The 13,262-nt window shown below is 44.2% G+C and overlaps 1 protein-coding gene across 1 annotated transcript; it reads right to left on the bottom strand.

Moving 5' to 3' along the window:
- Positions 1-202: 202 nt before the first annotated feature.
- LOC120381039 (olfactory receptor 52M1-like) lies at positions 203-1,150 on the bottom strand. The gene has a single exon (XM_039499071.1). The coding sequence runs from the start codon at positions 1,148-1,150 to the stop codon at positions 203-205; it is 948 nt and encodes a 315-aa protein (XP_039355005.1).
- Positions 1,151-13,262: the final 12,112 nt, after the last annotated feature.

Genomic DNA, 13,262 nt, shown 5'->3' with positions numbered 1-13,262 from the left:
CAATAAGAAAGGTGGCAACTCCATGGGTTGTACATAGACCGATTCCCAGGTTTGTCATGCTGACACAGCACAGAAAATTCAGTAAAGTGTTTAATGCCCTTTGACAGCCCAGAAAGTGTTCGAGGGAAGAGGGCCCAGGACTATGCCACCAACGAGCTCTGCACGGGGCTTGGTCTGAAAATCTGAGCAACAGGAGGGAACTTTAGGTCCTTCTAGGAGTAAATAGCGAGAGCAGCCTGTCCCGGATGTGTTTGGTCCTCACCCCGTAGATGATGGGGTGTAGCATGGGGGGCACCAGAAGGTACATGTTGGCCATGAGAATGAGCAAATACAGGGGCATAGTGTTACCAATCCGATGCATGAGGGAGGAGAAGAGATCTGGAATGTAAAAGACTAAAATAGCACAGAGGTGGGAGCCGCAGGTCCCAAATGTCTTGAGCCGGGCGTCCTTTGTGGGAAGACTGAAGATGGCCCTGAGGATCTGGATATAGGACACCGCAATAAAAAACACATCCATACTGGGCACAAAGAATGTCACAGAGAGGCTGTAGTAACTACTGGCACGGAAGTCGGCGCAGGCCAGATTCACCACAGATATGTGCTTGCAGTACGTGTGGGGGATGATGTTGGTCTTGCAATATGGCCACCGACTTGCCAGCAAAGGATATGGCAGTACGAGTAAGCAGCCACGCAGCACCACGACCAAGCCAATCTTTGCCACCACGCAGTTTGTCAGGATGGTGGAATGTCTCAGGGGGTGGCAGATGGCCACATAGCGATCAAAAGCCATGGCCACGAAGATCCCTGATTCCATTGCTGCAAAGCAGTTAATGAAGTACAGTTGGGTGAGGCAGGCACTGAAATCGATCTCTCTGGAACTGAACCAGAAGACTGCCAGCATTTTGGGTAGGATGGACGTGCACAGGACCAGGTCAGTGACAGCCAGCATGCAGAGGAAATAGTACATGGGCTCATGGAGGCTTGGCTCCCTTTTCACAATGAACAGGATGGTGAAGTTCCCCAAGATGGCTATGGCGTACATGGTGCAGAAGGGGATGGAGATCCAGACATGTGCCCTCTCCAGGCCAGGAATGCCCAGCAGGATGAAGGTGGAGGGGTTTGTGAACTCAGTTGTGTTGGAATCTGCCATGGAGTAGGGGAGAAGGTGTCCAGCTCTGAGGCAGAACGGTGTCTCCTGTATGTACCGTACGTTTTATTGACTTCCTGTATGTGCCCAGGCTCTAGGCTTATGGTCCTGGTAGAAATGCCTGGATGGAGAAACAATATTTATATTAGACACTACATGCACTACTGAGTGCTGCTCTCATGGATTAAGCAGATTGGTTGCTTTTCACACACTGAAAAATGACATTTTCGTTAATCAGATAAATGAATTCTGAACAACTGACCCTACTAATGCCAATTCCACACAAGATGGTGCTCCATGCATCAGTAATTCTAACACATTGTCATGTGGAAACCTTAATCGGCACCCACAGCAAACAGGATTGTGGATACTGGTTATCCCTCATTGTTCCTTAATGCAATGAAATCCAGGCTAACAAATCCATGTTGTCGGGATTTCCCCATTAACATGGTTGCTAAAAATCTGACATTGGAAAATAACCAAACTTTGTCTAGTCATGTGGCAGGGGAAACATCATTAGCTAGAAAACACCTCAGGGAAAAGACCTGGGCTCCACGGAAACACCGGCTCATTCCCAGTAGTGGCCAAAACAAAGACAATGTTTAGAGGCCTAAAGAATGGGATGGACACTAACCTGCTCTGGAAACACACTCAGTTTTTCTCACCCAATCTCTATAAAGAATATAGCAGCTAAAAAGGGAGTTTCTGATACAGTCTATGAGAAGGGGGGAGACTATCCTAGTGCAACATACTGAAAATCTGGGACAGTTTAGTTTAGAGAAGAGACAAAGAAGGGAGCATATGATAGAGGAGAGGAAAATAAAGAATGGGGCTTATTACATTCAAATGGACAAAGAGAGAACAGTTCCCAAGCAATAATATCTATAGATGCTTCGTGTTTTAAAAGTGTTAATTCCCCTAAAATGAGGCAAATTATGAACGAAAAGAATTGGGGGGTGGGAAATGGAGACAGAAAAATGGGAATGAAAATTAGGAGTTCGTTAGAGGAATTCATTAGGGAGCTAAACCCAGGGTTGTGAGTTCAATCCTTGAGGGGGGCCACTTAAGGATCTGGGGCAAAAATTGGTCCTGCTAGTGAAGGCAGGGGGCTGGACTCGATGACCTTTCAAAGTCCCTTCCAGCTCTAGGAGATTGGTATATCTCCAATTATTACCTATTACCTTAGATAACTTTGGCTAAAAAGCTGGTTCAGTGAGAAAGAGGAGGCAGTAACTGGGGTGGGGAGGGGAACAGGAAAAAGGAAATATCTATAGCAAGCAATACAAATTGGATGTTATGAAAACTGGAAAGGATTGTTAAACAGATTGGGGAAAACTCAATGTTTGACAGAGCTACATATCACAAAAAAGAGGTTATTAAGTACATTAAGAAAAAATGGAATCCCAGAAAAGTTTTACACCAATGAGAGGGAGAAAGTGAACTTGTTAATGTTGCAGAAAATGTAGATGTGTTCAAGAAATAATGTTGCTCTGCATTCGGAAGTAAGCAGAAGGAGGCGTTCATATCACATTGTGATTAATGTGCATAAGCCTTGTCAAGTAGTGTCAGGCTAAGTACTGTTAGGCCTCAAACTTCCGGAAGTTGTCAGAAGCGAGTACAGTAGAATCCTGCAAGCAGAAGCATAATCTATCTAGGACGCTTTATAGTCTAAGAAGGAAACTCTGTAAAGGTAGATTCAGGCTTGTGGTTACTATGCTCTGCAACCAGACACCTCTTCAAGCTGATTCGAGCTTATTTGAGTCTAGCAAGTTGACCACAACTATCTGCATAGAGAAGAGAAGAGCTGGGCACAGGTGCACAGTTCATAAATTCAAAACAACCGCAAATGCCACCCTGGAATATTTGGCCACCTTGATTGGTTGACTTGTTTTGAAGCATGGCCAGCAAATATCGTATAAATAAGATGCAGAGGTGCGTGTGCGTGTGCGTGTGTTGACCTAAAAGAAATCGCTCTTTGTCAGGCTCACATACAACCCCTGAACAAAAGAGACTTGAGCTTCACTGACTATCTGTGCCTGGCCAGTGCAGGAAATGGGCAACTGAAAGGTAAGGTGTCCAGATTGATTAAATAAAGTTATAAATAAGTTAAGGTTACTAAAATATAGTTAATCAATATATTAGTATTGCATATGAACTTATGTTGTTTGGGGATGGTTAAAGTACATGAAAAGTCTGTGTTGCCTTTATAGTCATAAGTCATTAAAATCTTTCTTGAGGAATAATTAGTTACTAGTTTCTCTTTTGCGGACCCTACTCAACCTCATTACATCTGTGTTGGGTGGTGGGAAGTAGCGATCACCCAGAGCCCCATTAAGGTCCTAACAGAGCCCTCCTAAGGCTCTGATGTGTGCCTCCTCCTTTCATTAATCTCCACACACATAAGGTGATGGAACACTTTCAACTCCATTAGAAGTCAAGGGGGATTTTAAACAGAATCCGTATTAAAAACTTAGAGTTACGAACACCAGAATTTTGAACTGACTGATCTGCCACACATCACATTTGGAATCAGAAGTATGCAGTCAGGCACCAGTGTTAAACATAAAGTATTTTAAAAAAAAAAAAAAAGATTTCAGAAGGTTAGGAAACAATGGAAAAGCTGGTATTGGATTAGTTTAAAATTAAGGTCTAGGATTATAATTAATGCCAGTTAATAGTTGGGTTTATGGAAAATCAGTCTTGTCAAATAAATCTGACTTTATCCTTTAATGAGAGGGCACATTTGGTTGATCAAGGAAACTGTGCAGATGCAATAAACTTTGATTTCTATGAGGCATTTGATTTAATATTGGAAAATATACCAATTAAAAATGAACACAGTGCAATATCAGTAGAGCATATGTAACATGGATATAAACTGGCTAACTAACCGATCTCAGAAAGCAGTTATCAATGGGCCATTGTCAGTGAATGGGGTGAGTGGGGTTCTGCAGTGATCAGTTCTAAAACACATGCGGATGCCCCAAATATTAGCAGCATGGTCTTTTCAAGATCACCACATTCCATAAGAAAATGCCCTTGCCTGTGGGTCGGGCCTGCATTCCTGGTTCTGAGAGAATCATTTTGGATTTGACGGTATTAATGCCCTTGCCTGTGGGTCGGGCCTGCATTCCTGGTTCTGAGAGAATCATTTTGGATTTGACGGTATTAAAACATTTTGTTTGCATGGGTCCAGCTCACTAGATGCTTTTCCCGCTGCCCATGGCATTGGTGAAACTGACTGTTTCCAGTCCTGGGATCCACATTTCAAAAAGGATTTTGAAAAATAGGGGAGGCTACAGAAAAGAGCTACAAAAATGACTGGGGGCTAGGGAAAATGCCAGAGAGTGAGGGACTTGACTTATGAAAAAAGACAATCGAGCGGAGAATTTCATGGGAAGAAATCAATGCATAATAATGGTCTCTGTAATCTAGAAGAGAAAGGCAGAGCAAAGCCCAATGGCTGGAGGCTGAAGCCAGAGACATTCTTGTTTGAAATAAGGGCCAAATCTTTAGCACTGAAGGTGATTAATCGTTTGGACACACCACAAAGGAAAGTGGTGGATTCTCCAACTCCCCATCTCTGCAGATCCAGACTGGATGCTATTCTGGAAGATCTGCTCGAGGCTTGGCTAGACCTAATGTGCTAGAGTGGTGCTGCTGTAGCATATCAGTGCAGACACTGCTAACACCAATGGCCGGGGTTCTTCTGCCTGTAAGAGCAATCCACCTCCCCTTGAGGTGTAGTTGGGGCGATGGAAGAATTCATCCATTGGCCTCAGACTGTCTACACCAGTGTTAGGCTGGTATATCTACATCTCTCCAGGGTGTGAGGTATCTTGCTGTTCACTATGTTTCATAAAAAATAAAATGCAGTTTTGGGTTGCATTAACATAGGCAGAGCATCCAAGTCACAGGAGATGAACACTGCTCTCTTTGGCACTGGTTAGGAGAATTGTGTCCAGTTTGGGTCACCATGTATAGGAAGGATGTAGAGAAACTGGAAAGGATCCAGAGGAGAGAGACAAAGAGGATCCAAGGGATGGAATAAAAACCATATGAGCAAAGGCCAAAGGAACTGGGTATGTTTAATTTGGGAAAGAGGAGACGGAGGAGGGTCATGACAGCCGTCTTCAGCTATTTGAAAAGCTGCCATAGAAAAGGTGGAGAACATGTGTCCTCTCTTACCACAGTGGGTGGGACAACAGTGAATTGAGTTCAAACTACAGGATAGCAGACTAAGATGAGATCTCAGGGAAAAGTTCCTAACTGTAAGGGCAGGAGGACAATGGAGCAGACGCCTCGGGCGGTTGTGGAAGCTCCTTTGCTACAGGTTTCCAAAGGAGGCTGGGCAGCCGCCTGTCCTGGATGGTTTAGACACAACAAATCCTGAATCTCGGCAGGGGGTCAGGCTAAGTGACCCCAGCAGTCCATTCTCATCCTGTGGCTCTGTGAGTCCATGATATAAAATCCTAGTGTGGACCAGGCCTTAGTCACACACACGTCTTCAGGCTCAATACAGGATAACTCGGTGAAATGTAGTGGCCTGTTTTATACAGGAGTTCAGACTGGGTGATCTAATGCTGCCTTCTAACCATAAACCCAATGAATCTATCAATAAAGAAAATAGATCAGACATTGATATTTACAGTGTATCACACAAACAAGGGACCATTCCATTCCATTACTAATACTAGAGAAAACTCCATCCCTGTGGCAGGGGCCATGGCCAGTTTAATGGATGTGAAGAGCGGAAAGGACACAGACTTACTCTCTAACCCATCACATAGATGTTGCACTGGGTTTGTCGAGCAGGTGAGCTCCTCTGCAGGAGATGGGTACCTGTGAATCCTGAGATGGAAGTGTCTTCCTTGGGAATCCCCCTCAGGTAGCCGTGTTCCACACCTCTCTCACCCCAGCATCTGCAGCAGCATCTCACACCGAGAGCTGATACAGGGATGTGCATCATTTATAATATAGCTCTGTGCAATCCCAGTGGGGTTCGCTCAGCCTCTAGGAGATTAGCAGCATCTGGATGTAAACAGGCTGGAGACAGGCCTGTCTGCACATTTGTGCTATTCTTCCAGCTTTAAAAGTAAACAGCAATTAAGGGACCTCCCGAAAAGGAGATGAAACCTCTGGGGCTCTCCACTGCGTCAGATAGGAATTTTATGCTCGGTGTATTTTTGTATATTTTAAAATTGTACTTGATTACAGAGATCTCCAGAGGGTCTGGAACCCTGTAAATGCCCAGAATGTATGGGTACATATTAGGCAGACAGATCTGGAGTCATATGACAAAGAGAGAAACGTACACTTTCAGGAGGCACATGGTACTGTTGCTAAGGTATCAGAGATCAGTAATTCTCATCAGTAACTATCATCAGACTGTTCAGTATATTTCATGGAAGGATCTTGAAAACACCAAGCAAAGAAAATTCACAATGAACATATCCCCATTTTACAGATAGGTGAACTGAGGGAATGAGTGGCAGGATGACAGACAAAAGCCAGGAGTCCTGATTTCCCTTCCATAACCACAGTCTCTCCATCACCCCAAGAGGGAAATGGACTCCTGATCTCTCAGAGACTGTTCCTTGGGTGGGATTCAGAGGAAGGGCTGGAAAAGGGAGCCTGAGCCTTGTCCATCCTCTCAAGGTGAATCGGAGGTTTCCAGAACTAGCTGGAGTTTGTGAGCTCCCTGCTCCGGACATTGTCAACTCTGGGACTCCACTATCACTAAAAGAATGTTCCTGTGGGTAGAGTAGAGCCGGGGGGCTGTCTTGGGGACAGAGGCCTCACCCTCCAAACAAAGCTGCCCTGAACAAGAGGGTGGGGAGCACTATAGGCAGGCTAGAAACTGGATTTGTGTTTGCACTGGATCTGTTCTCTCCCTCTCGGTACATTTCCTCCCAGGCTAATGTTCCAGACTGAGTCAGACTTTCTAGGACTGCCCCGCTGGAGGGCGCTCGGATTCCCTAGTTGAACTCTCTGCCTGCTCGTCTGGTTAATTGTGGTATTTCTCCAATATGCACCTCCTGGTTTTTTAAGCACTGGAATTAGACTGAATGAATTCTCCTGTCAGATCCCAACAGGGGCATCCTGTCCACCAGTATTCAAGGTACTAAGACTCTGTCACTGGCAAGAATGGTTTGACCTTCCTCCGTAGCTAAAGGCAAAGGGGTGGTGGGGCTAGGGCCCAGTCCTTGACCGTTAGGAGCACAGAACAAGTTCGAGGGACTAGATTGGGGTTAGCGAGAACAGGCCATCGAGTGGTGGCATCACCAGACACACAGCTAGAGTGCAGGGCTCTCCGTTAGCTTTTATAACTCTGCTTTTGTTCTAATCATGCCTCCTTTCTTTGAGTGCAGACTGAGCCTCCTTATAAATTCCTAAGGCAACCTCTGGTATGGGAGGGGAGACCAGAGGAGAGGGCAGGAAAAAGAGGTTGTGGTGAAGAAATGAAGGAGCCATCCTGGAGATGGAACAACTGAAACCCTCCAAGGAGTTGAAACTCTTGGGTAATGTAGCAGGCTTGAGGAAGAAATTCAGGCAGAGTTTTGAGATATTTCTATGCAAGCAAATTCGACAGATTAGAGGATTGAGCTAAAAGAAACCTGATGCACTTAAGAAAGAAGAATCCCATGCACTGCTACAGACTAGGGACCGGGTGGCTAGGCAGCACTTCGGCAGTAAAGGACCTAGGGGTTACAGTGGACGAGAAGCTGGAGATGAGTTGACAGTGTGCCCTTGTTGCCAAGAAGTCTAACTGCATTTTGGGCTGTATAAGTAGTGGCGTTGCCAGCAGATCAAGGGATGTGATCATTCCCCTCTATTTGGCATTAGTGAGTTCTCATCTGAAGTACTGTGTCCAGTTTTGGGCCTCACACTAGAAGAAGGATGTGGATAAATTGGAGAGAGTCCAGCGAAGGGCAACAAAAATGATTAGGGGGCTGGAGCACATGACTTATGAGGAGAGGCTGAGGGAACTGGGATTGTTTAGTCTGCAGAAGAGAAGAATGATGGGGATTTGATCACTGGTTTCAACTACCTGAAAGGGGGTTCCAAAGAGGATGCTCAGTGGTACCTGATGAGAGAACAAGGAGTAATGGTCTCAAGTTGAAGTGGATGGAGCTTGACTGTTGTCAATGGTGGCAGATGACATAACAAGGAGCAAGGGCCTCAAGTTCACCCCAATAAACATCAAATTGTTTGCGCCTTTGGACTTCGGGTATCGTTGCTCTCTGTTCACGCGAGAAGGACCAGGGAAGTAGGAGGGTGAAGGAATAAGCCCCCTAACAGTGACGATGAAATGCTAAGGGAAATTAGAGAGGCTATCAAAATTTAGAACCCAATAATAGTGGGGGATTTCAATTATCCCCATATTGACTGGGAACATTTCACTTCAGGACGAAATGCAGAGATAAAATTTCTCAATACTTTAAATGACTACTTCATGGAGCAGCTTTTACGGGAATCCAAAAGGGGAGAGGCAACTCCAGACTTAATCCTGAGTGGAGCGCAGGAGCTGGTCCAAGAGATAACTATAGCAGGACCGCTTGTAAATAGTGACCATAATACAATAGCATTCAACATCCCTGTGGCGGGAAGAATATCTCAACAGTCCGACACTGTGGTATGTAATTTCAAAAGGGGGAACTATGCAAAAATGAGGGGGTTAGTGAAACAGAAGTTAAAAGGTACAGTGACTAAAGTGAAATCCCTGCAAGCTGCATGGGCCCTTTTTAAAGACGCCATAATAGAGGCCCAACTTCAATGTATACCCCAAATTAAGAAACTCAGTTTAAGAACTAAAAAAGAGCCACCGTGGCTTAACAACCATGTAAAAGAAGCAGTGGGAGTTAAGACTTCCTTTAAAAAGTTGAAGTCAAATCCTAGTGAGGCAAATAGAAAGGAGCATAAGCACTACCAAATTAAGTGCAAGAGTATAATAAGAAAAGCCAAAGAGGAGTTTGAAGAACGGCTAACCCAAAACTCCAAAGGTAATAACAAAATGTTTTTGAAGTACATCAGAAGCAGGGAGTCTGCTAAACAACCAGTGGGGCCCCTGGATGATTGAGATACAAAAGGAGTGCTTAAAGACGATAAAGTCTTTGCAGAGAAACTAAATGGATTCTTTGCTTCAGTCTTCACGGTTGAGGATGTTAGGGAGATTCCCAAACCTGAGCTGGCTTTTGTAGGTGACAAATCTGAGGAGCTGTCACAGATTGAAGTGTCACTAGAGGTGGTTTTGGAATTAATTGATAAACTCAACATAAACAAGTCACCGGGACCAGATGGCATTCACCCAAGAGTTCTGAAAGAACTCAAATGTGAAGTTGCAGAACTATTAACTAGGGTTTGTAACCTGTCCTTTAAATTGGCTTCTGTACTCAATGACTGGAAGTTAGATAATGTAACACCTATACTTAAAAAAGGCTCTAGAGGTGATCCCGGGAATTACAGACCGGTAAGTCTAACATCCATACCGGGCAAATTAGTTGAAACAATAGTAAAGAATAAAATTGTCAGACACATAGAAAAACATAAATTGTTGAGCAATAGTCAACATGGTTTCTGTAAAGGGAAATCATGTCTTACTAATCTATTAGAGTTCTTTCAAGGGGTCAACAAACATTTGGACAAGCGGGATCCAGTGGACATAGTGTACTTAGATTTCCAGAAAGCCTTTGACAAGGTCCCTCACCAAAGGCTCTTATGTAAATTAAGCTGTTGTTGGAAAAATCATAGTGCTAATGAAGCCTTTCCGTATTAGGCCTGAGTAAACCAAAGTTATGTTATGCTTGTCCAAACTGTGTTGGAAAGCTTACAGAACTCATTAAACTGAAAGCCGTGTATCTACCTAAGTCAGCTATTTCGCTTATCAGTTTTGTTTGGCTCCCCAAGTATATGTTGGCTCCCCAAGTGTATGCAGCTGCGTTCACATGTATGCATCCAAAGTATCTAGTACAAAGGGTCAACGGATGTATCTTGTGTCCCCTTCAGAATGACAAATGTATCCTCAACAGCTGTATGTCTCTTGTAGCCCCCACAAAATGATATATGTATCCTGCGTACCCAATTATCCACAGGGTTTATAGGTCAACCAAATGACGTAGACAAACGTAGGCTAAGTTGTTTGTTACCGGCTATAAAGGTAGGCCGTTTGGCCATGAAAGGTGTGTCTCTTTCTCTGGCACTAGCCGAGAGGAACACCCGCTCAGCTGACCGATCAATAAAGGGTGTGGTACTCGTCTTCCTGTCTCCGTGCCTCCTTGGTGTAATTAGGTAAGCTCCAGGGGGAAACGAGCCCTTTTGGCTAACAAATGGCGACTCCACGCCGGGACTTCTCTCCCTGTTGGGGGCGCTGACCGCGGCCGAGGACGGCTCAGGAGAGTGGCCACCTTGAGCTATTGGTTTGCTCGAGCTCCGGTCGCCGCAATCGGCCGGGACGGCTACGCCTCCATAGAGAACTCCAAACGACACGGAGGCAAGACAGTACCAGAAGAGGAGTCCACCTGCCAGACGTGGCCACTCCGGGCGTGGTAAGTGCGTTACCTCCTGGGTTTGAGGATTAACGCCCCCGAAGAGTGAGGGTTGGGACCTTGGGCCCCTAATGGTAAAGGAACCCACAAATAGGAAGGTGTGTGTGGGTAAAAGCTTTCTGGTTAAGGTACCTAGGTTCAGACACGGCTAATGAATAATTCCATTAACTCCACGAGTCCGTGGGCCGTGCTGAACAATTACTGGGACTTAGAGCAGCCCCAGGGCTGGCTTTTCTTTTTGGTAGGGGTACTTTTGTTTCTTGTTCTATTGGTATGCTGGAAGCCAAAACTGTAATCGGGTCTAGGAGCGTGTGAACCCATCTTCTCTTCCCCCCCCTTCTTTTCCGTGTGGGTAAGGGACAGTCTAAACATTCCACCTCACCCCCTAAGGGTACCCCAGCATATTATATGTACGTACATTATGGTTCTAAAACCTGCAGGTATTTAGAGAATTGGAATCTTTATCGCGTGAAGATCCATCTAAACAATGCCCATTAAAAGGTACCTTTAATCTAGATAGGATCATATATCTCAGAGGAGCTTTTAATCACCAAAGAAAAGCCTCTGACACAGTGTGAGCAATTTGTCTAGAAACGGGTTAATTTAAAACTCAGCTTCGCCCAGAGATAAAAAGAGAAAGTTGTTTTATGCTCAAGGTCAAGCAAACCAAAGGCAGTACAAGTTACAGAACTGAGATTACATTTGCAAAGCTTAACTGTTTGGTGAGATCCAACAGTCTGACTTTGTGACGGATGCCGGTGTTGGTGTGGCTTGGTGACACTGGAGAAGCCACAGGTAGCTGACCTGGACTAGAATCTCTGAAAGAGACACCGCAGGAGATTCCAGGGTGTAAAAGAACAGCCTTCCCAAGAGCGGAAGCATGTTGGAAATTCTGAACAAGCTGTATACAGGATAATCTCCCGTCCACCTATTCCCCTTTTCTGAATGTTATATACAGATGTGGCCAGTCTGGATATGTGTAAGTATGGGGCATTTATATCTTTCTTGAGTGATGTGGGAGCATTCCCAACACTCTCCATTGTTGTTTTATCATTTTAATGAAGCTTTAAAATTTGGTTATATGGTGTATTTTCTCTATCCTCCTGCAACGTCCTGCAGTGTCAGTTTGATCACCTGACATGAGGCATAAATTGGTAACAGAAATTTGTCACAGTTTGGTGAGCAATAGAGAATGGGGGAACCCTGTAGAATTTACACCATCTATTTGTTTTACCCTTGTTGTTTTATGTTTGTTCTGTTTGGTATTGTTGGTGTTATATGTTGAGGATTGCATAATTAAAGGTGTGCCCATTCTCAGCTGCAGTAAGTCTGAGAACTGGAGACGGGTTTAGCATTCCTCTCTCCACCCTGGTTGACCAGGAAGGGTGGCAGGTGAAAGGATCTACCCCCAGTCGTAGCAGGACTGGGCAATAGAGTAGTTGGAGAAAAGGAAGCCCTGGCTAAGCAAGTACCAGTCCTTCAGGGACTTGTTAAAATGTAACCATTCGTGCTCAGCATACGCCGTAACAGCAGTGTGTTTGCTACAAGAGGCAATTAAATAGTTAAACGCCAGTGGGCCATGCGTTTTGCCCAGGTGGCAAGCCTCACGAGGGAGGACTCGGGTCGTCTTGTGAATAAAATGTTTTGGGAAAAGACCAGAAGGGTGGGGGCAGAAGCCCATGAAAGAAACGGTTCAGCGTAAAAAAAAAAAAAAAAAAAGGATCGGGCCCAGGCGGGCGGGCAACAGACAGAGAGCTTGGAGAACAGGTTGGAAACTTTTGAGGGTCTCGTGGAAGGAAGAAGTAAGTGAGTATAAGCATGGGGATTTCAAATACTCAGGAGGATATTTGGAATGGTGATTTGAATTGGTAAGTGGCTGTTGAAAGACAAAGCAAGTGATATAAGGAAAGAGCAAGTGATTTGAAGGAGAGTGAAAAGTTAACTCTGTAGTTGCTGGAGGGAATAGTAGTTGAACTTTGTAAAAATGCTAAAGAGAAAAGTTCTTGGTGTTTTTTTTAAAATGTTTGTAAATAAATTCAGGCAAAGAAATTATTAGATTGCAATCATTTGGCTATGAACAATTTTGTTGAATTAGCTGAAGAATGTATACAGTGCTATGTAAATGAAAATTTATTAGGCTCTAAGGCACTATAAGTGGTGATGTTTTCTTTCAGTGTTTAAAAGCAGGAGTTAAAAGTAAAAAGCAAGCCAGAAAGCATCTGTATTAATGCAAATTATCTAACTGATAAGGTAAAAGCCACTGAAACCTGGGCTGCCTATAAAACATATACATGATAATTTGGGTAATTCCCCTGTTGTGACTAAAATCTTCAAGGGTATTTGTATATTTTAAGCAATAATTGACTGCCCAGAAGGGGTAGACCTTTGTTTTTGTCTTTCAGATAATCAAAGAAAACGAATGCCAGCTAAACAGCATACAACATACCATGATTTACTGGCAGAGTAAAAATTATGTTTTGTGTTTATGTTCTGTCTTGTGGTGTCTGTCTCAAGTGGCCAGAATTGTTGTTTAATATTTTCATGGGATGGTCTGGTTGAAATAAATCAGA

Source organism: Mauremys reevesii, linkage group 1, assembly GCF_016161935.1.
Source record: "Mauremys reevesii isolate NIE-2019 linkage group 1, ASM1616193v1, whole genome shotgun sequence".
Taxonomy (NCBI): Eukaryota; Metazoa; Chordata; order Testudines; family Geoemydidae; genus Mauremys; species Mauremys reevesii.
The sequence above is the reverse complement of the archived record's forward strand: the minus strand, read 5'-3'. Positions and strand labels throughout refer to the sequence as shown.

Excerpts from the sequence above, each read along its gene's own strand:
- LOC120381039 (XM_039499071.1), bottom strand. The coding sequence starts at position 1,150 with ATGGCAGATTCCAACACAACTGAGTTCACAAACCCCTCCACCTTCATC.